The 25,784-nt window shown below is 49.3% G+C and overlaps 1 protein-coding gene across 9 annotated transcripts in view; it reads right to left on the bottom strand.

The window, feature by feature from the left end:
* PTPRT (protein tyrosine phosphatase receptor type T) overlaps window positions 1–25,784 on the bottom strand; it is a 928,354-nt gene that overhangs the window by 481,685 nt on the left and 420,885 nt on the right. For all 9 annotated transcript variants that reach the window (XM_053926541.2, XM_053926537.2, XM_053926540.2 and 6 more), the window contains one exon: window positions 10,055–10,348. In XM_053926541.2, the coding sequence (XP_053782516.1) occupies window positions 10,055–10,348 (294 nt within the window). The remainder of the gene's footprint in view (window positions 1–10,054; window positions 10,349–25,784) is intronic.

The raw sequence follows: 25,784 nt of genomic DNA, 5'->3' as shown, positions 1-25,784 counted from the left end.
ACACTTCGCAGCACCTGTGGGTGAGCCGGGGGGGAGGAGTGTAGGAGAGGAAAAGGTGAAAACCCCCTGCCCACTGAAAGGGCTTTTAGTTCTGTGGAAGGATTTTGAATTGCTTTCTGGGTAGCCTGAAAATGCAGTCCCTTGCCTGTGCCCCATCAAACACCAAGAGGGAAAACCGCCTCGTGTTCCTGCAGCGTCGGGGAAGGCGGCCCGAAGGGGCCGGTCTGCACTCGGTCCAGTTAGGACAGCACAGAGCAGCAGGGATGTTCCAGAACGCAGGGCAGGCAGTGAACAGGGGCCCCATGTGCTCCTCTGGGAACCTCCAGAGGTCTCGGGGCTGGCAGGATCTGGTATGGGGGACTCACGTCAAATCTTTACAGCTCTAGCGGCTAAGCTGGCCCCCGCCGATACATGGGCTGCTTAGTTCTATCTCAAAAACGTGAGATATAATAACATAGGCAGTTTTGCAAGCTGATTTTTTTTTACTCATTACAGCATGGACATGGGCCCATGCCGCCAGATACTCTATAAAAACGTGGTTTTTCACACCAGCATAGATGTCCACTGTGTGCACGCGTGAAATGGATTTAACTATTCTGCTGGTGGTGGTGCATTTAGGTGATTTCCAAGTTTCGGCCCTTATAAATAATGCAGGGCTGACCTCCATGAACACGACTCTGATTATTTCATTAGAAAAGTAATCAGCAAAGTGTCCTCTAAGCATGTACTCTGTGCCCATTAACCCACATGCAGAAATGCCGGTATGAGCCTGCTGCGCTGCTCCTTGCCCATGCCGATCATTATCAATTAAACATAGATACATTTTGGTAATGTTATAGGTTAGAAATGCATTTATTTGACTATCGGTGACACTGGACATGTTGTTTTTGACCAAACAATTTTTTTACTGTTCATATTTTGTGTAGCAATTGCATGTTTATACCTTTTAGCCTTTTTTGTTTGTATCAGAGTATTTGTATTGACTTGCTAGAGCTCTTTTATATGCAAGTTTATATTTTTTTTTCTCAATTTTGTCAGACATGTCCCCACATCCAGTTTACCCATTTACCTTTTGAGTTTTGTTAACATAGTAGCGAAGAGTTTTCTTCTCTTTCTTGTTCCCTTTCTATGTAGTAAAATTTGTAAACTCTGATTCTATGGTATATTTGTTTGCTTTCAATGAACTGAAAGTCCCTTCTAACACAAGAACAAAATTTTCTTTATTTTCTGCTGGTTCTTGCTTTTTTCAGCTTTTACATTCAGTTCTTAACAGGTCCAGAATTTCCTTAGCATACCATGATATGTAGGCAATGGATTCTATTTTTCTCCCAATTACAAATACGCAACTGGTTAAGCAATTCTCCACTCACATAAATTTTAAAAGCCAGTCTCACTACACACTGGATTATTCTCTGGGATTAATTATTATAGCTATAATAAATGTTGATATTTCCCAAGAGATCCCCACCACTGCCACCCCTGCTTTTCCAGTATTATTTACTCCTTTCTCCTGCATATTCCTTCACATCAATTTTGAAATCACTTTTTCAAGTTCAAAAAAAAAATCCCATTAGGATTTCGACTGCAATTGTATTAAACCCATAAATTAATTTGGGGAGAATGGATCTCTTCCCAATATTAAATTTGCTACCCTAACAACACAATATATCCCTCCATTTATTCGGGTCTTGCTTTATCATCCTCAGTAAAATTTTATAGGTATGCTCGTTTTCATATGGATTCTGCACATTTCTTGGTTTACACCTAAGTACTTATATTTTAATTGCATTTGAGAATAGGATGCATTTTATTATATTTTTAATGGTTATTCCTGGCATATGGCTATTGATTTCTGTTTATTTGCTTTCAGTCGGACCATAATACAGAAACCTCTTAGTAGCTCTAATAAGCTTTTTATTTATTTATTTTTTTTGGTTTATTCTCTTAAGACTTTGAAGCCATAAGAACATTTTCTGCTAGAAATAAGAAAGTGCCTTTCTATTCTTTGCTTACTAAGAATTCTGATCAGTAATGAAGGCTGAGTTTTTTCAAATTACTTTTCAGCCGCTCTCAAGAGGACCAGATGGTTTTTATCTCGTGACCTACTAAGATGGGGCATTATACCAATGTTTTTTCTAATATTCGACATTTTTCATCAGTGCATTTCTGGAATGAACCCAACTTGGTCATGGTGCCTTACGCTCTCATAATGATGCTGGATTCTGGGGTGCCATTAGAAAAAGCTTGAGTTTTGTAGCTGTATAATTAAAGGTTTGATTCCCAGCTGAGCCACTTGGGCTGATATATGGTGCTGGGCAAATCATTTACCTTCCACACAGTCAGTGGAGAAAATTATACTCACCCCACTAGGTTGCTGCAGGAATTACAAGTAAAAGTCTCAAAACAACCTCAACACTATGGGCCTTGCCTATCCTGGATGCTCAAGCCGGGTAGCTGCTGGCTCCATTATTCTAATCATCCACTGTCCTCATGTTGTTGCCTCAAGATTTCTAAAGCTATAGCCATGTTGACCTCTAATTTTAATATATTTTGGAGCTATTTCTTTTAAAGTCAACTAGCTTGATAAACAAACACAGTTAGCTTTTATTGTCATTAATACCTCCCTGTGGCTCACCTTTTCTTCACATCTCAACCCCCAAAGTTAGGAGGGCTTGGGGGAGTATTTACCAGGGCATGTTTGTTGAATTACCTTGTCTACCAGGTAGTCCTAGTTCTCTAGGGAGCACGGGGTTGCAGAAAAATCCAAGAGCAACAAAATGTTTAACTTTTCTTGCTGCTTTGGGATTTCACCCAAGGCTACAAAATCAAGGAGAGGAAGCAGTAAATACTGCCCCATCCTACAGTGGACAACTAAGGCACTTCCAGATGTCCCTTCCAGAGAGTGCTAAGAGGTGCCGACTGGACCCTTACTGAAGAGTAAGTAAGGGTCACTCCAACACCACCCTCAGCCCATACAACAAGGAGACTGTGTGGGCTTGAGACCCTGAGGTTGTGTATTGTAGGTGTAAGGGGAAAGGGCTGTATCTTTTCTCCTTCCCTTCCATAAGCCAGGTGAGGGGTGCTACAAGTACTGTTTGCAGACAGTGTGTGTGCAGTGGGAGGGTCGGGGGAGGGGTCCGTGAGAAGAGGAGATGACATCCCTCCCTTTGAAGACACCTGCTCACCTGCAGACACTTCTTGGCTCACATGGCACCTCCAGAACCCAGTGTGGTAAGGACAGGGTTTTCCCCTTTTTCATTCCTTCTCTCTCCTCCTGGGCCTAATCCATACCCCCCCCCTCCATGGCAGGGAAGGAAGGAGAGAGGGTTTACAAAAAGCCAAAGGGAGGGGAAGTGTGAGAACAGCCATCATCCCTCATCCACATCTTTTTGAGGAAGTGGTGGCTGCAGTGCCGTCAATCTGGGCTCACCTGCCACGCTCTGGAAACACTGTCCCTGGAGCGTGGTGTGGCCTGCATGGGACCCTGTCCCCCTTCCCTTGTTTTCCACGATGTTGCAGATTTCTCCATTGGTCTTTAGATTTTGCTGTGATTCTGGGTGGGATGGTGATTCGACTTCTATTGGCTGATCTTGCTGTGTTTCCCTAAGATTTGTGGGTCATCTCGCCAGGTTGCAGCAGGGGAAGTTAGATGTCTGTGCTGGGACCGCTGTCCTGCCCAGAAAGGAGTTCTGTTTACTTCTAATTCAGAGCCCTAAGAGTTAATCCCGGTTACGCTGCCCACCCTGTACAGAGAGTGAAGCTGAGGCTTATGGGAATGTGGAAAAGGGCCTCCCAAGGCGGCTTACATGGCTTTTTCTACTTTCTAGACCCTCAATTCTTCTTCGTTCCTTCTTTCTGTCTCCACTCTGCCCTAGGACTGATTTCTCCACCCTGTCTATAAAGGCCTTTACAAGGCCTCCTCACTCGCCTTGACCTCCCATAAAAAAGAAGGGCCTGCAAACAGGCTTCTCTCTAACTTGGGACCAGAGGCAAAATCAGACGAAGGCCAGTTCCCATTCCTTCCATTATCTGGTATATTGCAGCCCCCTCCACGCCCCGCAGCTCCATGGCAAGGACACCACACCACCTGCACAGCCACCACAACACTTCCCATCCTCCCTGCAGCGCTCAGCCAGTGAATCCACCCCTGTTGGAGAAAGGGGAGTGGCAACTAGAGGAATCCTTTTCCACGGGGTCCATCATGCCACAGTGGGGCCGATCGGCTCAGGTCCTGACACGCTCTCTCCAGGCCTGAGCCTTCTTTCTGAATAAAGTTTGTGAAGGGGCTTCTACCTGCTGGGTTCTCTGATAGGCACATAACTTACCTCACTGGAGCTTCACCACAAAATGGTGTATCATAATCTCCCGTAAACTGAAAGAAGAAACTGAGGCACAAACAGGTGCACTCTTCTCCAGCTAGCAAGTTGCAGCTTGAAATAAAAACCAGATTCTTTCGTGGTTCTAAAGCCCCTATTCTTTTCACTAAATTCTAATGAACAACTATCCCTTCATTGAACCTCCCTTTTTTAATCCCCCTGGAGACAAGAGAGCAGTAGACACATCAGTTCAAGCAGGAGTCCATAAATGTGTAAATAACATATACACCCCGCAGGTGGAGGAATAGGAAGAGGGCCCTCCGAATCGGCAGTACCTGTCCTGTTTCTGGCTGTACACAGGCCTCTCACGCAGAGAGCCTGAGCTCTGTGAGATCGTAATGAAGTGGTGGCCCGACGTGTGGCCAGTTATTCCCAGGAGTGAGCAACCACGGGGTGGGGGTGGGGTGTCTTGTATGGTCCCTGACTTGCTGGGTTGTTCACTGGTGACTCCACACCACGAGGTGAGGATGGCTGCCCAGATTCTGGCTCACGCAGGGCTCTGGGGCAGGGGTGTCAGACTCATCTTCACCGGGGGCCACGTCAGCCTCACAGTTGCCTTCAAAAGGCCGAATGTGATTTCAACTCTTTAACAGTTAAGGAGTAGTTACATTTATACAGTCCTCAAATTATTTCAGCCCTTTGAAGGCAACTGCGAGGCTGATGTGGCCCCCGGTGAAAATGAGTTTGCCACCCCTGCTCTAGGGGAATGAAGGGGAAAGCTTTCTGGAGATTAAAAGAGACAACTTGAGATGGCTGATGACCTGATTTGGAGATAAGAAGGAATATGTGCCCTGAGAGTAAAACCAGGTCCACGAGTGAGTTTCATGGAGACAGATCTAGGTTACGATGAGGGACAGTTTATCTGTCTGATGCTGGCTGACAGTTTAAGACATCAGCAAGCAAGTGCCCAGGACATTCACCGTGGTGCCTGCGGAAGAGATGCAGAGACCATCAGTGCTGTGTCTGCACCTCTTATTCCACCTGCCTTCCCTACTCACTAACCTTGGTGTCCATCCTCAAGGTCGTTGCCCTTGGTTCTCCTTGGGGACTCCAGAGAGTTGATGCTAGCAGCCTGTCTGCTGCCCCAACTCTTTTAAATCTAATGGGTACTCTCTGCCCCTATAAAGGACCCCATCTAGAGTTGCGTGATAGACAGGCCAACACTGGGGAGAGAGTAATAGTAACTCCCCGGGGTCCCCAACAGTGAAATAGCCTGCCATGGGAGAGTGTGAACTTCCCATCGGGGGCAGCATTCAAGGTGAGGCTCAGTGGGGGTTGGGGGGGCAGGGGGTGGGGCACCAGACAGCCCCCCCTAGGCCCAACTCCTACCACTGGATGTCTGCTGTTGGGAACGTGCCAGAGGAAACCACCAACTGTTCTAGACAAGAAAGTCTCTGAGAGTCCGTCCTGCACTATGACCATCATGTTCTGAAATGGGATTTCCCACGGGATGATGAAGAACTGAAGAATACGGCCCACCTTTCCAGATGCCAGTCAGCCCAGAGAAACGGACAAGACAGACTTCCTGCTTTGACATGATGATTCATGACCATAACATGCATAACAGCAGCAGCAACAAATAATGATGATTTGTTTCATTATAAGCATCTAAAGAGCATCTTGAGCTTTCCAAAGCACTTTGATGTACATCATCGCATTGGCTCCCTGGGCCTGTATCTCAGGAACGATAGTGAATGATTAAACGGAGCAAAAGGAACAAAATGATGAATGGAAAAAGTAAATGAATGGAGCATCTCAAGAGAACAGCATAAAGAAAGAGAATTAAATTGCTTTCATCAGTACTAAGAAGTGCCTTTCATTCTAAAATCCAGGTGCAGTCAGGTACTTCTCCCCGCAGAGGGGCAGGTATTCTGCCGGTCTCGCCCGCACTCCAGGTTTACATACACCACCGGCTGTGCAGCTCCCTGCCTCACGTGGAAGTGAGGCGGACCCAAATGCACTCCCTTGGTCCTAGGCCATCTTGTGTGTTTTCCACCTCAGAAAATGGCTCTACCCTTCGTCTCTGTCATCCCAAGCAGAAGCCTGGGAGACTCATCTTTGGCTCTCTTCTCCCATCCCCACGTTCCCAGAGTCCTACCCGGCAGGCTCAGACTTACTTGGCTAAAAGTCTTACTCTGAACTCTACACTATTGGTCTGGGATGCCACCAAAGTCTTATTATCTCTACACTCAAGGGTTGGACCTTGCCCGTGCCCTGTTGGTGACCTGTCAGACCTGCCCTTGCTGAACTGGCCCTCTGCTGTCTTCCTGGCCAATACCTGAACTTGTAGCTGTTTGCTATGAGCCTCTGCCTACTTTTAGCCTGTCCTTACTAGGCCAGCCTCTGCCACCAGTGCCTAGCATGGAGTGTGGCACATGGAAGCGATTGATTCAGTAGGTGTTTGGTGAAAAGGATTATTGTTGCAGTGCATGGCAGACATTCATTCTCACCTGGTCTCCATAGTTACCAGTCTCCCTGTCACCCAATCCCACACTCAAGTGGACACTTGCAGAGGAAACTCCATCGTTCCATGCACTGGGGAGTTCCTTAGGCCAAGCGGCTTAGCTGTAAGATTGAATTGCTTTGTAACCTTGGCTTGATGATTCTGAGCCTCAGTTTTCCTCCCATCTACCTCTCAGAGTTGCCTGAAGGACCAAGCAATATGGTGGGCATTCCCAGGGTGGTGTGTTGGTGGGTCAGTGGTTCTTGAATGTGGGTGTGCATCAGCATCCCTTGGGGGGGCTCCTTAAAGCATAGACCTATGGGCCTCAACCCAAGAACTTCTGCATCATTCGGTCTTGGGTGGGGCCTGAGAATCTGCATTTCTAATGAGTGCCCAGGGGTGCCAGTGTGTGGGTCTGGGGGCCACAGTTTGAGAACCACTGCTCTAGATCATTCTATGAGCATTGCTCCTTCCACACCAGCCTAGCTCTCCTCCATGAAGGTTGGTTTTTCAATACCAGACTTCACGTTTATGTTTTACCCTTTATGCTGTTTTGTGGGAATCTTAACCCAGCCTGTAAATTCCTCTGGGCAGAAATTAAACCTTGCACATGCCATGCTCTCTCACTTTCTGTTGTGTAAAATAATGAGTACATTTTCAGTGCAATTAATAATGAATAGGGAGAGGGTGGGAGGACCGAGACTACTAACCCCAATAAACGGTATCCGCAAATGACTATCAACCTTGGAATCCTCTTAAAAGTTCATCACGAGGCAAAGAACATTCTACTATCAGTGGTAATGTGGGAAAGAAGATTATCTTCTAGATGATACATTTTATAAAATGTGGGTTATTGAAGATTTTAGTCAAAACTTAAACATCAACATTTTCTTCAGTGTAAAGCCACAAACAGCATTTCAACTCGTAATCTTTACGGCGCTCGTCAGACAAGTGTGTTTGCAACATGTAAAATCCATTACACGGTCACGGCAACAGTTTTCAATAGATCGTAAATTTTTATTGAGATGATCATCTTGTGATTGAATTTCAAAATACATTATAGGATCATCAGCAATACCTCCACGGGGGCTCCTACAGCCCTTTGAATCGCATTCAGAAAGATCAAAAGCCCGGAAGCTCTTAGATTTACCCCACGGAAAGAGGACGGTCTCATCGGCAGGACCGAATCAATTATTTTTATGGATGGTTATTGAATTGCACAGCTGAGATAAGGTAGTACCTGAATTAATGACATATCTTCTGTCCTTTTCAAGTGATACGTTTCATAATCAGGTTTCAATGAGGAATTTTACCCAAGGCCCCGGTTTTGAAAATAATCAAGAAAACGGTATCTCTCTTCATCACGGCAGTTCAATAACTTTCAAAGGAATGTTCCCAAGCAATGGAAATACTGACTTGGGGCTATACATGGTGCCAAGATACAGCGCCGCGATACTTCAGAAAGGTCACTGTCGATTTCTCTAGAACTCCTGTCCTGACGACGTGAACATGTTCCATCGCGATCAGCATATTAGGAAACGCTTGGAGCATAACACAAATTTCACATGTGCGGTGTGATTTCACACCAGTGAGGTAGAACACTGCGCCCCGTTGAGCTGAGCCACATAGGAAGCACCCACCTCCAATAGCTACCTGCTCCTCCATTCGCTGCGCATGTTACGAGTCACACCCACCCACACCCAGTGTTGTGACTTTCCCTCACGTTCAGACAGCCCTCCTTCACCATTTCACAGCACCTCACAGGCTGCGACCTTGCTGACGCCCACGTCTACAAGCAAACATCGGGCGTTTTAAGGTAACACACCGTAGGTATTGCCGTTCTGTGCGTATTTGGGCATTAATGTGCAGAACTGTGCCACCATTTTACTAGGTTTCTCTCTCTCTCTCTCTCTCTCTCTCTCTCTCTCTCTCTCTCTCTCTCTCTCTGTGTCACTGATGGAGTACAAGTGTTGTGCCTCACGAGCCCAGGGGTTTTATTGCGTAACTCTCCCTAGTGCAGGGACTCTTAGGAACACATTTGTCACATTTTAGCAGAACTGACTGTATTTTACTCGGCTTTTTGTTCCACGGTGGTCACTGTGCTGATGGGTCTTTCTGTCCCCACCCTTTTCCCTTGGACCCAGCAGCCCATGCCACGACTTGCCTGACCCCCCACCCCCGTGAGGCACCCCCAGCTGCATGCACCTCACAGGGGCACACATCTCCCCGTCCAGCCCTCCCAGTGTGGCCAACAAGCAAGGGCACTGGAGTCAGGTGCATGTTCTGGCTGTGCCACTGGCCAACTCCATGACTTTGCACAAAACGTTTAAAAATAATGAGTCTCCATTCATTCGTGTGTATATGAGATCAAAATACTGAAATTGAAAGTCTATATAGAGGGGAAACATGGGATAATGTAAATCATGTGATATGAAAACAAAAAAGAACATCGAGTTCTTTTAATTTCTTGAGTTGCATTCAGAGCTGAAATGTCTCAGGGATACATTTAGAGACACACTCTCAGCCAACAGCCCTAATTGGAAACTCCAGGGAGGCCCAGAACCCTCAGGGATAAAGCTGGATACACAGAGCCCTCCCAGCTCCAGTCCCAGCCAGGAAACTTGCAAGCGGCATGCAGGAACCTCAGAGAAAGAGCTGGAGCCACGGATGCCCAGGGAACACTGAGCCAGGAGCATGTAGGGACCAACAGTTCAGAGGACCCTTGGAGGGTCAGTCCCAACCTAGATTCTTAGGCAGGAGCCAGGAGGCCCCAAGTGACATGGACCCAGGAGGCTCTGTGACTAAGCAGCTCCAGAATCCACTGAGAGATACTTTCAGAGCCAGGCGCCCCTCAAAGACAGAACTGGTACCAGGAAACCTTGGGGAAACTGTCAAAACCAAGAACTCATGAGGGGCCTAGGCCCAACGCAGGGGTCCTCAGGGACACAGCAAAAACTGGAAACCTGAGATATACAACAGGAACCAGAAGCACTCAGAGATCAGGTCCCGATGAGACCTTCAGGGCACACAGTCAGAGCCAGGAGGTCTGCAGAGATGCCACCAAAGCCAGAAGGTCCTCTCAGGCCAGGACCAGCACCCTGACGGCTTTCCTGGACAACCGAACACACACTCATATCACGGAAGTGGAGGAACGATGGTCATGGAAAGCCAAAAGGAGGATCGCGCACGGTGATGGCCCAGGCTCTGCAAATGAAGTCAGGAAGGAGGCTCTTACCTGCGCACTTGGTCCTGGTGGTGAGCGGAGGCCCTGGTGGCCCTGTGCCCCCTTCTCCCGGCCTTGTGAGCAGAACCCGGATCTCATACTCCACGTCGGGGTCCAGGTGCCACAGCTTGTAGTTGGGAGAGTCAACTATGTGGGTCTCGGCCCAGGTGCCAGTGGTGGTGCGGTATTCCACCTCCTTCAGGATGATGGGGCCGTCCCCGATGATGGAGTTGGCGTTGGGCTTGATCCACAGGTATGTGGCCCCCACAGCCAGCAGCTCTGGGGGTGCGATGGGCGTGGGAGGCTCTGAAAGACACAACCAGAAACGAATGGGAGGCTCACATGGTTCACAGAACAGAATCCAAGCACATGAGGGAAAGGGACAGGACCCCAGAGACAGCCACAGAGAAATAGCCCAAACCCCTTTTAACCCTATTCATGTCTTACCGTGACTTTCACGGTTTTGCACATTAAGTGCCCAAATCAGTATTTCTTCAGTAACTGTAATACCTACCAGATCTTTCATTTAGACAGGGAAGAGAGAAGGCAATTGTAAGAAAATGGTTCATCCAGAACCCAGCAAAGCTGTCTGGGTCAATATTCTGCTTTCAGTCCTCACATGAAAACCTGCCTTTACTGGACTAGAGTTTGGTTCAAACGCCAGGGAAGCCTGAGGTTCACAAACACGTCTTTTATGGGAACACGCAGATTGTTAGTGGAAGTTCTCCCGAAGAGTGATTGGAGCCGAAGTAGCCGGAGGATGATGGCACCGGGAAGAATACCGCTTCTTCCTCAATTGTAGCAGGTTGCTGTAGCAGGTTGCTCCAGCAGGGACAATGTCACTGGCCACAGCATTCCCCGTGGGGGTCAAAGGTCAAGGGTCAAGTCATGCCAAGTTACATCGCATTTGTTACCTGTTGCCACCCCTCTCCCATTAAGTTCCCTATCTTCAGCTAAATTGACCAGCCTTTCAACAAGCATTTATGGTCGCCTCCCACAGGCAAAGCTGCAGAAATCCACCTGTGTTTTGTACTTTTCCCCATGAACTCTCACATGCATTACTTTGTGTAGTTCTTGGGACATTACCACCTCTAACTTGATGGGAAAAAACCCTGAGAACTCAGGTGACTAGGTCACCCACCCGAGATCATGGAATCAGGATGGACAGAACCCACGACTGCACACCTCCTGAGACCGGCTCTCTCCCCTGGGGAGGCTACTTACCTCCTGATGCCCACTTTGTAAAAACCGAAGTGGATATATTTTCTATATGTTGCAAAACAGAGCACTGGCACAACAATAAAGAAAATGAGAAGCAAGAGGAAATAGGTTCCTTTCCCTATCACCCAACATAACAGCCTTTTTTATTTCTCCACATTCCATTCCAATTCCTATTCACATAAGCTAACTTTTTCCTGGGGGTTCCAGTAGCGTGTAGATACAATGTACATCTGTCTTTCCTTTACTTATTATAGTCTACGGGCTTTGCTTATATACTACATAGATCTTACCATCACCGCCTTTAATAGCTACAGGACAATCCATCGGTTAATCACACAAACTATTCCCCAACTGATGCGCCCATCAGTTGGTCCACGTTTTGCTATGATGAAGAGCGCTGCTGTGGACATCTTTGTGCAAATAACTCCTGTCCCGCTTGTCTCCTATTTTCTTCGGACCCACTTCCAGGAGCGGGATTATCTGTCAAGGGGTATGAGCAAGTTAATGATTCCGTGAGCAGAACCAGGAAGTGCAGGGTGGGGGATATGTCGGGGGTGGAGTACAACGCAGATGTGTTCCAGAGCTTTTGGGGAGCCTCTGCGTTGTTCGGGAGGCTGAGGCAGGTATGAGTCTCAGTTTGGAACTCAGGTCAGAGCTTCCAGATGGATAAAACTCATTCAGCTTGTTTGGTGTTTTCTTTCTAATTAATTACCTGGCAACAAAGATTCTCCGCAAATGGAATAATTGCTCTGAAACAGAGGTGGACAATATTTCCTCAGTGTGACTCAGAGCAAATCTGAAGGGACAGCTTCAGATTGCCTCTATTACAGCCTGCCATTTGGGCAGGGAAGGAAATTAAACAGATTAGTCAAGCTAGATGCTCTTCTTTACAAAACCATGGAGGTTATTACTCAAGGCCTTGTTATCTCAAAGGTGTTTGCAAATTGATTTTTGGATAATTTGTTCCAGGTAGAGAAGTTAAGTTGGCAGGCAGATTATTTCTGGGCTCATCCTTTGTGCATTTTAAATCTATAGAGCCTTTGATCACCATTATCAACTCTCCAGAGTCCCCATCAGTCTCCAGGAAGGCCCCCAGGGTGATATTTGTAGCTCTGTGATGACCCTGCCCGATTCCTTAATCTAATTATTCAGGGCCCTGGACAGAATTAAGAGCAGCCGACTGCAATGCTCTGGGGCTGGAGCCAGGGGCCACATCAAACTCTCTTCCGTTGACTGTCCACCATGGCTTCTGCTCTGTTTCGAGCATCAGCACTACATCGCTGACCACCAGAAAGAAAATAAAGTATTAATTTTTCCAAAGGTTGAGTCTCTTTTCGCGTATTTCTGATGCGATTTAGTTATAAATGTCCCCACGACTGTCTAAATGTCTCCATCTCAGAGGACTGACTGGTTCACATGTCCCTGTGCAGACGAGCCAGTGCAGCCATCTCTGCCTCTGACTCCTCAAGAACACATCAGGAAAACATCAGTGTCGTCTGCACCTGACACCAAAAGCCATCAGACTATTGTTTTGTCTTTTCTTTATTGTTTTAGTAATCCACTGATTATCATTCACATTCTTTAGAAGTCACAGGTACTAGTTGCTCAAAGGGACAGAAACTGGGATAAGATGCACTAATTTTTTTTTTTTTTTTTTGGTAGGCACCACCTTTTTACGAAATGCACAGAGAGACCGTGTTGATTTGGGTCAGCTCTCCTCTCTGTCTGCGCTGAACTATCCAACCAGACAGTGCAAGAAACCTCTGCAGCTACCAAATGCAACCATCAGAGTCAGCAGAAAGGAAACTGAGGCTCAGGGAGGGCTCCTGACCTGTGAAGCCAGAAGAAGGCAGGGCAGGGGTGGGACATTAGAACTCAGGGCCCAGACAGCATTCCTGCCCACCCTTTCTACTCTTGTACTTGAGATATTTCAGGAATTAACCAGAAGGATCATTAAAGGAACTCGACGCCTGTCGTGTTGAACTTCAGGGGATGCATGGGTCCTTATGAAAATCTGGTAGGAATCCCAGACTCTCTTCCCAGGAAAATGCACACAAGCACAGTACCTAGAGCTCTGGGCAGCGCTTCACGAATCCACGAATGCTTATGAAGCCCCGAAGAGTCTACGCTGAAAATAAAGGAAGACAGACCACGTGCCCATAGCAGCTTACTCTTCTCTGGGAGCCACCCTTTGTGGTAGAGGCTCGGGGTTGGGGGGACAATCATCTAAGCGGATGGAACTTGAAGAAGAGGTCACGGATCTAGTCCATCCAGGCTCCCAGGTTCCCTAACATTCGGGTGAAAATGAACATACAAGGGTCTCCACAGGGCAACGCTGAGTCAATGTCTAGCGTTCCATGACCCTGACCCACCGAACACATTCATAGATTTAATATTGGGGCTGAAACGTTTAAAGGGCAAAGACAAGACCCTGACCGTGAAATGCTACAGCCTAAGTAGAAATCTTCCACAGAGGAGGTCTTAGTAGCGTGGGCTGACAGTACAAAACGCCGCAGACTGGGTAGACTAAACAACAGGCAGTTCTCACAGTTCTGGAGGCTGGGAAGTCCAAGATCAAGGTGCCGGCTCCTTGCTGTGTCCTCCTACGGAGGAAAGAAAGAGCTCTCCAGTCTCTTCCTCTTCTTATAAGGGCATTCATCCCATCATGGGGGTTCCACCCCTCCCCAGGACTGCTGCTATACCTAAGCACCTTCCAAAGGTACCACCTCCTAATATAATCACATGGGTGGGGGAGGCAGGTTGGTTAGAACTTCACAGATGGATTTGAAGCAGTGTGGGGTCAGGGGAGGATACCAACATTCAATCCTTAGCATCGGTCACGTCTTCAAATCCCCTTCTCTCTTCATTAAGGACTTTGTGTAATGGCTGGGGTCTTGAGCGGAACAGTCTGGCAGAGAGAAACTCCCCGTGAAAGAAATGCTATCTGGTACGTACCCTGTGCTTCTCACGTGCCAGAGGGAGGAGTGCGGGATTCAGCAGTGGAAAGAAATATAGGCTGTGCGTGCCCGTGGCATCAGAGGGTAAGGTGGCCAATCAGAGCGGCAATGACAGTCCAGTGCACTGAGGATCATGATGGGGGTGACAGAGACAGACATGGGGCCTATAAAGGGACCGAATCTGGTCTGGAGGTCAGCAAGGCTTTTCTAGAGAGAGCGTGAGTGTGATCTGTGGGCCCAGGAATTCACGTAAGTCTGCGGGCAAAGAGATTGTCCCGAGAATCCTGTAGTTCTGATTTGCTTGGGAAAGTATCCACAAGGCCAGGCGAGAGGACAAATAAAACTGTGTCTGAACATGTGTTCATTCGTTCATCACACAAACACGGAGCGCCTGCTGGAGGTCACATTCTGCCCTAGGCACTGAGGACACAGCAGTGAACAAAACAGACACAGTGCTGGTGGTCAGGAGCTCAAATTCTAGCTTTCACTCTAGGATTGAGAGACACAGGTGGAAGGAGAAAACTAAGCTGACTCAGGAGCTGTTGAAGATAAGGAAATCAGAGAACAAGCCAGGCCTAGGGGGGTATTTATGAATCAACCAACCGATGCATAGCCACACACAGGATATTACACAGCAAGGAAAAGGAACAAGCTACTGATACATGACGTGGGTGGAGAGCAAAACAAAATGATACTGTGTAAAAAGAAGAATGGTTGATGATTCCATTCATATGAAAGATTCAAGAAAAAGCAAAGTTGATCTATGACAATAAAAGTCAGAATTACAGGTACTTACGGGAGCAGGTACAAACCAAGTTGAGGCATGAGAGAACTCTCTGGGGGGTTGGAATACACTAAATATTGATTGAGTGATAAAACACTAATAATAATCAGAAAAGTGTTACCTCTGGTGGGGTGACTGCCTGGAAGGGGGCGTGAGAAAAGTTTCTGGGGCATTAAAATTTCTGTAGCTTGACCAGAGTTGTGTAAGAATCATCAAGCCATTCACTTGAAATAGAGGTATTTTGCTGTGTGTGAGTGATTCTAAAAATAAGATGAAAGAAAAGAAACACAGAAAAATATGGCTAATCTGTGGCCCAGCAGGTAGGAAAGATGCCACTGGGAACTGAACCGCAGAATATTTGGGAGGATGAGCTTTCATTCTCTATCATATCTTTAAACCGTGCAAAGCCAGGAAATTGTTTGACATTTGATGGCACTCTCTGCTCACAAAATTTGGAACCAAATCGAGAGGGAGGAAGTCCGGCCTCCAGGGCGCTGAGATCCAGGTCGAGAGATGGCACTGGCCCCCTCCGGCCCGCCGTCAAAGCCCGTCAAGGACAAGACGCCATGAGCCATCCACGAGGCATGGGGAGCAACACCCCTGACCTGCCAAGGGGCTCCTTCAACACACGGAGGTGGGGAGGTGACCCCTTAATGTAATCCTGCCTCGTCCTGGGGCAGCAATCTCCAGACCAATTCTGTCTCTCTTTTCCCTGCTGTGAGCTCTTGTAACAGTTCAACTCCCCGGAAATTCCTACAGAGAGCAAAAGTGCTTCAAATAGCCGGAGAACAAGCCTGGCGCCCATTGCATTGTCTGCTCCAGACAGAATCAAACATTCTGAGAAAAACTGAAGGGGGCGAAGATGAGAAGTGAACCTTGGCGTGTTTAAGGTGGATGTAACCTGGCCCCCCACACTGTCCACCAGCCTCCTCGCCCTACCTGCTCACCTTGCTAACTGCACTGCTATTTACTGACCCACAGGGGTCTGCGGGAAGCCCCCCACCCCCACCCCGCCAATGTACACACATGCCCACACGTATTTCATCATTCTCCTGCCAGGCTTCTGCACATGCCATTTCTCCCAACTGCAATGTCTGTCCCTTCACTTTTAATGGAACTCTGCCCTCCCCCCGCACCTCGCCCCAATTCCGCTTCCTGACTACTCAGTTGCCTGAGGACTCAGCACAGAGTAGAAGTTCGAAAGCATCAGGCTGACTAGACATCCTACTGATGGGCATGCAGCCCTGCCTCACAAAATTATGAACCGAGGACCGAAAGGCAGGAAGGAAACCACCCTGGGGCCAGGGTCTGAGTTCCCCGCAAGCCCGGGCCCCACCCCAAACCGGCTGGGTGGCCCTGGCCGGAGCACTCCCCCTCTGTGGTTCTCAGGTTTCGCATCTTTAGAATGAAAGCTCGTTGTATACTCAGACTTTAAAGGTGTCTAAATGTTCTGCCAGAGATCACAGGGCTTCTATGTGGACATGCTCACTGACTCTATCCACCTTGATGGGCCGTAGACCCCACCTTCCGTTTCGTCTCTGGCTTGGGCCCATGAGGCCCCTGAGCGGAAGATATACTAAGCAGATACAGTCGTCCCTCGGTATCCCTGGGGGACTGATTCCAGGACCCACACGGACACCAAAGTCTGTGGATGTTCAAGTCCCTCATGTAAAATGCTGTAGTGTTTGCATATGACCTCTGCACATCCTCCCACATACTTTAAATAACCTCTAGGTTATATATAATGTCTAATATGATAGGAATGCTATGCTATACTCTACTGTTCAGAGAATAGTAACAAGAAAAAAAGCCTGTACCTAGTCAATACACATATAACCACTGTGGGCCTAATGACATCATACATGTCAGCAACAATGTAACTTCTGGTTTTGGTTGGTTGAATCTACCCACACGAAACCTGTGAACACAGAGGGCTGGCTGTAAAACATCCATCGACCAGTAGGTACCCATCAGCATTAGTCTCTGTGACCTAGCCTAACATCCAGTTAATGTTCCATAAATACTCATGTGTTATTGAAATGGGTAGAAAAAATATTTGAAAAGTTTTCCCAAAATAAGATATTGGAGTAGCCATAAAGGACTGCACAAAAGCAAGAAGGAGAATGTTACAGAGAATAGTAAATGGACATCCACACTAAGAATTAGAAGCGTTCGGGGAGGAGAGCTCAAACAACTGGAATAGAACAGTAATCAAAGACACAGCTGAAAAGATGTCTTTGAAACAAATGAAGTTCTGAGTTGCTAGACTGCAAGGAGCACAGTGAGCTCCAGACAAAATCAATGACGAGACTCCGGCTTAAGCACATACTGGCAATATTTTGAAATACAAGCCTGAAGGAAAAGTCCCACGAGAATCTAGACCAAAACAGCTCTCCAACAAAACAAAAAGACTGAGAAATCAGTTCTCAGCTTCATCCTTGCAGCCTGAAACCCTGGACGGGAGGGGGAGGAGGGTAACTGACGGCACAAAGGGGGACGGTGGCAGCCGACTTTTGCGCCCCTGCCATTCTCCTTATGCCTTAAATATCAACTCATTCAGTCTTCACGGCAACTCTAGGGCCAGATGCCATTACGATTCACGTGTTTTTTGAAAATAAGAAAGAGATGTGGATTAAGGAACTTGCCCAGTGCCAAACAAGCAGGGATTCAAAGAGCCAGGGTTGGGGCCAAGGAAGCTTCCCAGGGGTCTGCACTCCCGACCACAGTGGTGCAGCCCACACACCAGGTTTTAAGAGGATGTTTCAGGCCCCCTGAATTTTATAGCTGAGAAGTTGCGGTGCATTTACAATGCCAATGAAACACTTTTAGATTCTCAAAAATGTAGAAAACTTACTGTCTACTCGTCCCTCCTTTACAGAAAAATCACTTGAAGATCTACCCCAGTCCACCGTGGCCCAACTCCAAACTGGGACCTCTGTCCGGGACGGAGGAATCGAGATGTTAAATGGATCGGTCCCATGGGAAGGTTACTACCACTCAGCCCTTCGTTCCCAGGTGAGGCTCTAGATGAGAAGCATCACCTCCTGCCAGACAGAACTGGAGCCATAACCCAAACTGTAAAAACAGAGAGAACTTCACACCCCTCTTCCCAATGGGATTTAGAATATGCTTAATAACAAGCAACTTCATTATGAAGGCTTAACCTTTGCTTTGGCAATCACTTTGAAAACAGACACAAAACCGTTCTGTGGAATAGTCTCTCCCTCAGACAAGACTCTCCCTGGGTACAGAAGTTCAATGTTAACTAAACTAAAACAAACGACAAAAATCCCACCTACTTCTGCCTATGAAAACACCTAGCCACAAATACACCAAAATGTCACCGCTTTCCTTAGAGCTGTGAGTACACAACTGCCGTTTTCTTTCTTTCCTTCCTTTTCTTCTTTGTTTTTCTACAGATGTTCTCTAAAAATCCCACGTTGCTTGTTACTAGAAAGGAAGCATTTCAAATAAAGTAAGGTTTGCCCATATTTTGAGCTTTTGCAACTGGGTGGGACCTCTGTTAGTATTCTGTGGCCTCAGTCACTAGGAGTGTTTACCAGCTGATTTCCCCTCTCATCTGCCCAGGTCCCGGGCACCAGGTAGCAGGAACCACAAACCATGACTGTGTCCTGTGCCCAGCCAGTACCCCGCCGTGACTCCCCAACAGGACAGAGAGGTCCTGGCTGCCCCGGCACTGCCCCAAGGCCTCCACCACGAGGGGACACTTGACTTCCCAATAGGCTTCTCTTCTTGGCCACGGATATTTTACCACAATTTTATACCTGTGTCCTTGTTTTCCTCCCTCCAGTGACCTCTCAACAAAGCAGACAGTATTACTCCCATTTCATGGATGAGGACACCAAGGCTCAGCTGCTCCAGGTAACCTGCCTAATCTCACCTGGCCAGCCCACAGACAGGTTCAGACCCAGGTAATTCTCAGCACGGCGCTGCCCCCTGTTATGCTGTGGGCACGGACATGAAAACTGCTTGTGTTTCGGCTCCATGGTCTGCGGCGAAGGCGGAAGCAAAGTGCGAGGCATCACCGAGGATCAGCAGAGCGCCAGCCACGGACCTAAGGGCTCCCCGGGCATGAGCTGATCTAATCCTGGCGAACTCTTTCAGGCAGGTACTGTCATCAGTCTCATTTCCTACATTAATTTAAAAACCCAGAAGCTTAAAGAAGTTGATGGCTCACAATTAGAAGGCTAGTAAGAGACAGGGCAAGGATTGGATTTAGAAGATTCCCGAGCAGGGCTCGTAATCACTAGCTCACCCTGTCTCGTGCTAACAGTATTCCCTTGGTGGAGGAAGACCAAGGGATTCATCCAAGGTCACAGAGGAGTGGTCCTGGTCAGTAGGAGAAGCCAGATCGGGTAACCAGTAGTTCATTAACCCAGCAGCAGTGACAGTCGTCGGCAGTCATAGGACCACGCATGTGGCAGAGAGGGAGGTCACTGAGCTCTACCTGCCTAGTGCAGAGATCCCCAACTTGTAGCCGGGACTCAGCCAGAAGACCTCCAAGGATAAAGGCCACACTCACTGTGGTCCACACAATTAGGTGAAGTGTTTTAATAGTGAGAAAGCACTTTGAAATACAGACCAGAGGTCTCCCTCCACCTGCTGTCCACCAGGCTGTCACCATGTCCCCGAGGGCTGACCTCTCTCCACCTCTGCAGGGCCCTGGCCACTAAGCGTTCTTCACCCACAACCTGACACACAGGTGGTGCAGGTGTGCCTGCTCCTGCTGCTCTCTCTGCCAGATCCTCCTCCTCCTCCTCCTCCTCCAGGAAAGGGGACTCTCCTTTCCTTGTCCTGCAAATGCCAGCTCTCCTCCAGGTGCTCTCAACTCAAGGTGGTGCCTCTGTGCACTGTGAGCATCTTAGCCCAGGGTCCCAGAACACAGAGCATGAGACAAGGATTCTGTGTGAGTGATGACTGGAGAAGAGTTCTTAGAAGGAGGTGGAATAGGGGAAGGGTCGAGAAGCCAAACAAGGGGGTAGTTTTGGCTGTAGACTAGGGTCAGGCTGTTTCCGCAGGTGTTTTGGAGCCTAAAACAAACCATCTCGTGGTCCCCCACTGGGGTAAAAGGGTCGGCTGTTTGTACCCCCATGTCATTAGTTGGATGTGGGCCACACTAGGGGCTTGGGCATTGCCCCCCTGTACTAGTTTCCTAGGACTTCTGTAGCTAAGCACCACGAACTGGGTGGCTTAGAGCAACTGAAAGTTACTATCTCACAATTCTAGAGGCAAGAAATCTGAAACCAAGGCGTCATCTGCAACGTGTTCCCTCCAAAGGCTCCAGGGAAGAATCCTCCCTTGCCTCTTCTGGCTTTGGGTGTTCATGGGGAGTCCTTTGTCTTTCTCGGCTTATAGGCGCCTCACTCCAGTCTTTGCGTCTGTCTTCACATGGCCTTCGCCCCGTGTGTCCGTGTCTCTTTGTTCAAATTTCCCTCTTCCTGGAAGGGCTCCAGTCACACTGGGTTAGTGCCCCCTTATTCCACTTTCACACAAACCACATCTGCAGAGACCCTGCCCGTTTCCAACTGGAGTCACAATCTGAGGTTCCAGGAAGAATGTGCATTTTGGGGGGAGACAGTATTCAACTCAGTACGAGGGGAAGCTACAAGGATCCCTTAACAGCCAACACTATGGCAGCAAGGGGAAGGGTGCACTGGCCTGGTAAGGGGCCTTGGACCAGCACCTGAAAGCATCCTATGTAGTGGAGAGCACCCTGGACGCACGTCCATCACAGAACTTGCACCTTATCTGCAGGTTACCTGATGGCGGGTTTGTCCCAAGGGCACCACCAAGCCAGTTTTGCCTGTGGCCCCAGATCCCAGAACGGGGGCCTCTGATGGTGCAGTCACAGCACTCGGGAGGCCTCCCCTCCCCACTGTGGCAATCCTTGCTCCCTGGAGGACACAGGCTGTGACTTCTTGTATTCTCTTTTCTGGCATAAATATTGCTAGTTCTTAGGATTCCAGGCAACTTCATTCTGCAGCGTGGTGGGCGTTCCCCTACCACCCTTACCATATCTCAGTCTCTCTCGTACAAAGAACAGTGGTAGTTCAAGCTCAAATGTGAATTCCAGCTCAGCCCCCTTTCAGCCATGTGCCGCAGATGCTGGTGCCACCGGCCCATACTCCCTTGACCTAGCCCGGAGGTCACTTGTCATTTCGCTGGTTAATATCTCCATGCACTGATGACTTCCTGCCCCCAACACCTACACACCCTTGCCCGGTGGCTTTCTATCCCCACCAGAGTGTGAGGGCCCCAGTGAGGGGCAGACTGGCCAAGCCGGGGAGCTCCCACTCCTAGCCACAATTCTTTCCCAATGAGGGGTGAGAGTTGGGGGTCATCTACTGAGTGTTCTTGGCCAGCGGTGAGGCAATGGGGTTGGTTTACTCAGTCTCTGGGAGGCTCTCTAGTGGGGCTGATCACCAGGTACCACCAGGGCTGCCACGTCATTATCGCACTCCTATCTCTACCAGAGTTCCCTTCAACTTCCCAGTAAAGTCCTTGCAAACCCTTGTCTCCGGGTCTGTTTCGGAGAAAGCCAAACAAAGACAACATGCACACCAGGGAAAGTTGCCTCAGTTTCCTTACCTGTAAATGGGGGCGGCAATGAAGATTAAATGAGGTGTTCAGCTCAATGCCCTTAAAAGAGTCCTGCCACGTAACAAGAGCACCACACTAGCTACTCTTATCTCCATCCTTCCTTCCAACCAGCAGCCACTGGGGCACGCAGCCGTCAGTGGAAGACGTGGCTGGGCCCGCACAGAGAGACGCAAAGATCCCATCAGAGACAGCCCTCCCTACGTCAGGACTAGGAGGGGCCACAGCAGTGTCAGTGAGGACTCCTGCCAGCTCTGTCACAGGCAAATGCACTTAAGTGCTTTGAAGTACATTTCACCCTCAGTCTACTTAGTGCAGTCACGCTGCACCACTGACGTCACGTAAAAATGCGTCCTGCCGTGGCGCCCAAGCACCATTGCATGATCTGCAACACTCTGTCCGCTCCTGGTTCCTCTTTGTCCCCCTGCACCTCGACATTTTCAAGGTCACTCTGTGCTTGGGCCACTTCACAAAATTAGGAGCAGAGTGCTCTGTCTAGGAGAGCCTTTCTTTCCTTGCGGGCTAATCACGAGTCCTAAGAAAGTCCAGGTCACGAGTCTGTCTCCCCCAGAGAGGGGCCTCGGAGAGCCAGGACTCCAAACCTTCGCAATCAGAGGCCACGTGGAAGCTTCTTGCTCCAGAACAGCACAGGCCCACGGCCAGACCTCCCGGCCTCCCTGGCCCCACCTGGGTCCAGCAGCCTGGCTACCAAGAACTGGGTAGAAGGAGCCCATGTCTTAGCCGATTGGATCTCCAAGTGCAGAGACATGCAAGTCTGTGTGCCCACATGGTGGGGAGAGAGGCTAGTCCTCCACGGGGCAAGGGCTACTGGCTCTGCTCCAGGACCTGCAGACATGAACTCGCTTACTCCTCATGTCCTGCTATGATCGTTTCCATTTCACAGACGAGGAAACTGAAGGAGTGTGCTGGCTATTTTCTTCAGGTCCTGCAGGTTCAATAGGATTCTGGGCTGGACCTTCTGGACTCCCTTTGCCAACTTCAGTTCAGCCTGCCAGCTCCACGCTACATGGAGAAGGGGAAGAAGATGCTCTCTTCCTTTTAGCTTCGAGGTCCTTTCAACATCACTCCAACAACAGAGACTGCCATGCTCCAGGCTTTAATTTCTCCTGGTCCTCACAGGACCCTTAGCTCAGCATCTTCCAGAGGTAATAACAGAAGCTAGGCCAGGCCCCCTTACAGATGCGGGGCCTCCTGTTGCAGAGGCCCAGCATCAGCCCAGCATCAGCCCTACAGGCCCCTCCTCCAGAACCCCACTCCCCTTGCGTTACCCTGGCCCCAGGTGTAGTAGGTGCTTCCCACAATGCCTGCTACATTAGTGTCCCATGTCTGCCCTGGCAACCTGCCAACATTTGTATACTTCCCTTCAACAAAATCTCTTTGCTTGAAATATCTCATATGGTTTGGGGTTTCCTTCCTGGACCCTGACTGATACACAAAGATATTTAGTGATCTTCATTTTGCATGGGAGGAAACTAAGGCACAGAAGTTGAGTAACTTGCCCAAGGTCATGTGGCTCGGATAGGGTGATGCTGGGTCCCCAGCAGTCTTGCTCTAGTCTGTGATTCTGAGTGATGCTCTGGACTGTGCTGACCGTCCCAAGTGTCCGGCCAGCCAGAGAGTGACGCAGGTAAAGGGCAGCCAGAGAGATACGGCCGTTTGTTCACCAAGTTAGTACCGGGGGCTGATTCTTTGTTGTGAGGACAGTGAGTCAAAGGGATTAACTGTCTTTACCCCGGAGGAACCCAACAGACCAGGCAGTGAAACAGATGCAGAAACTTATAATCCCCAGAGTGAAAAAGGCTGGACCGTGGCAGAAGCAGGATCCTGTGGACACAGAGAGGAGTGTGGTCCACAGAACAATGCCCCCACGATGTCCACGTCCTAATCTGTAGAACTCTGCATGGCAAGAGGCACTTGGGAAATAGGATCAGTGATCTTGAGTGGGGAGAGGATCCTGGAATATCCACGTGGGTCCGATGTAATCACAAGGGCCCATGTAGATGCAAGGGGAGGGCGGCAGGACCGCAGTCAGAGGGGGGCTGAGACACGCGGCATGGACGCGTGGACAAAGGAGCCGTGAGCGAGAAACGCGGTGGCCTCAGGAAACTGCAAAAGGCAAGGGAACCAATCGTCCCCTGGGGCCAAAGAAACGTGGCCCTGCTGACCCGTTTCGACTCTGACTTCCACGTGTGTAAGAAAATAGAGGTGTGCTGTTGGGGCCACTGTTCGGGGTCATTACAGCAGCCCCAGGAAATGAACACAAGGAGGCTATCAGATGGAGGAGATCAGGGAGGGTCTCCCGGGGAAATCAAGTCATGGAGGGAGGAAAGGTGAGGAGGGAGCCTGCAAAGACAAGGACACGCCGGCTCACTCCAGAACGGCACGTGCTGCCGAAACACCGATGAGAGTGGGAGAAACAGCAAAAAGGCCATAGGACAGGTTACCAGGGACCAGGGCAGCAGAGCCTTCCTGAGGGGCATCCGGAGGCTCTGTGCGCAGCGTGACACCGGCACAGTTCTCCTTGGCCACCTCCTCTGAGTGCAGGTTGGAGAACGGGTTGGAAGGAGAGAGACTAGAGGCAGGGGGAGTCATGTCCATTCCTGAGAGGGGAGACGATGGAGGTCTGGACCACGGTAATGACCATGGGGCTGGAGAGGCACAGTCAGAGGGGTTAGAAGACTGGCCAGGACTTGGTCCTCGATGGGATGTAAGCAGTAGAGAGATGGGGCCAGTATAAGCAGAAAGCCAGGCTTCAGCAGGCAGGGCGAGTCCCCACGCACACGCGCCTGTGGAGTCTCAGACTTTCTTTGACCCCCACGGTGCTTGCCCAGTCCACACAAGTGGGTGTCCACTTCCACTTCCCTGCCCTGCACCCCCCGGACATTGTACTGGCTTCTCCATGCCGTGCCCGATACTCTGCACTCCACTTCTTGCATTTTCATATTTGTTTTCACTTACGAAGGCCAGTGAGGTGTTTTGAAAGTACACGATCACTGGGTCAGACAGGTAGAGCTGGGCTTGCCACCTCTGAATTGTGTGGCTTCGGGCAAGTTACGTAATTCCCAAGCCTCAGTTTCCCCACATATAAAGCCAGGCTGATGGATCGTATCTCACTGGGTGCTTGTGAAGCCCAAATGTAAATGCCTGGAACTCGACAGGCCCTGTTTAGATGTGACTTACTCCCTTCTCCCCACCTCATTGCCCTCTCCATGAAAGGGCCGCTCGACCCCACTTCTATAACCTCCTGCGACCTCTACTCTCAGCATCTGGGGCTCCTGTAGCATGTCTGATGAAATCAATTTTGGCGTTCTGTGTAAGGAAGCCGCCAGTCTCCCACTGGGATGGTTAACTCACACTCAACAAGCCCGGGGGGGGGGGGGGGGGGCGAGGGGAACATGGCAGCCGTCAAAACAGAACACGTCTGAGAGAAGAGAGAATAGTGGGAAAGGCGGAGGGGGGGGGTCGGTGGGAGGGAGGGAAGAAATATGCAACTCAGGGTGACCTGAGTCCGGGCAGCTTCATCAGTTGCTACGCTACCAGCCACAGCGAGAGAGAGAATGAAGGGGCTGGGGCGTTAGAGATATTGTTATTTTGCAGATCTCTCTCCTGGCATATCCCTACTGCAGGGAAGGGACTGCATAATTAGTCTCCAAGCTGCTGAAATGGCTGGAAGTGACTAGAAGTACCGACTGCTCTGAAGGGTCAGGAAAGGGTGTCCAGAGGATCAAGGGGCATGCCGACAATAGCCCGATGAGTCTGTGGGAAGGGTATAAGAAACGATTGCCCCTTTATGTAAAGACACTGAGAAGTGAGCCTCTTCCCCCTGCCCCCAGCCCCCTAGGGTTGACTCTGGACTCTGCGACATTCAGCACCAAGCAAGAGTTAGGGAGCCAACAGCAGCTCTTTGGGAAAAGGACTCTGAAACCACAGAAAGCTGCAAGGTCTCATAGGCCCTAGACCACTGTCCCCATCCCCCAAGGTCACAGCTCTGACCCAGGAAGGTGGGCACTGGACTCTGAGAATAGCATTAATGGCTTCAGGGTGGTGCCCACTACAGGCCCCTGAAGCCAGGTGCTTCTATGGCAGGTGGAAAATATAAGCAGACAGGAGAAAGCGATTTATTCAGTGGTTACCACATTTC

The sequence above is a fragment of the Desmodus rotundus genome, chromosome 6, assembly GCF_022682495.2.
Source record: "Desmodus rotundus isolate HL8 chromosome 6, HLdesRot8A.1, whole genome shotgun sequence".
NCBI classification, from domain to species: domain Eukaryota; kingdom Metazoa; phylum Chordata; class Mammalia; order Chiroptera; family Phyllostomidae; genus Desmodus; species Desmodus rotundus.
The sequence above is the reverse complement of the archived record's forward strand: the minus strand, read 5'-3'. Positions and strand labels throughout refer to the sequence as shown.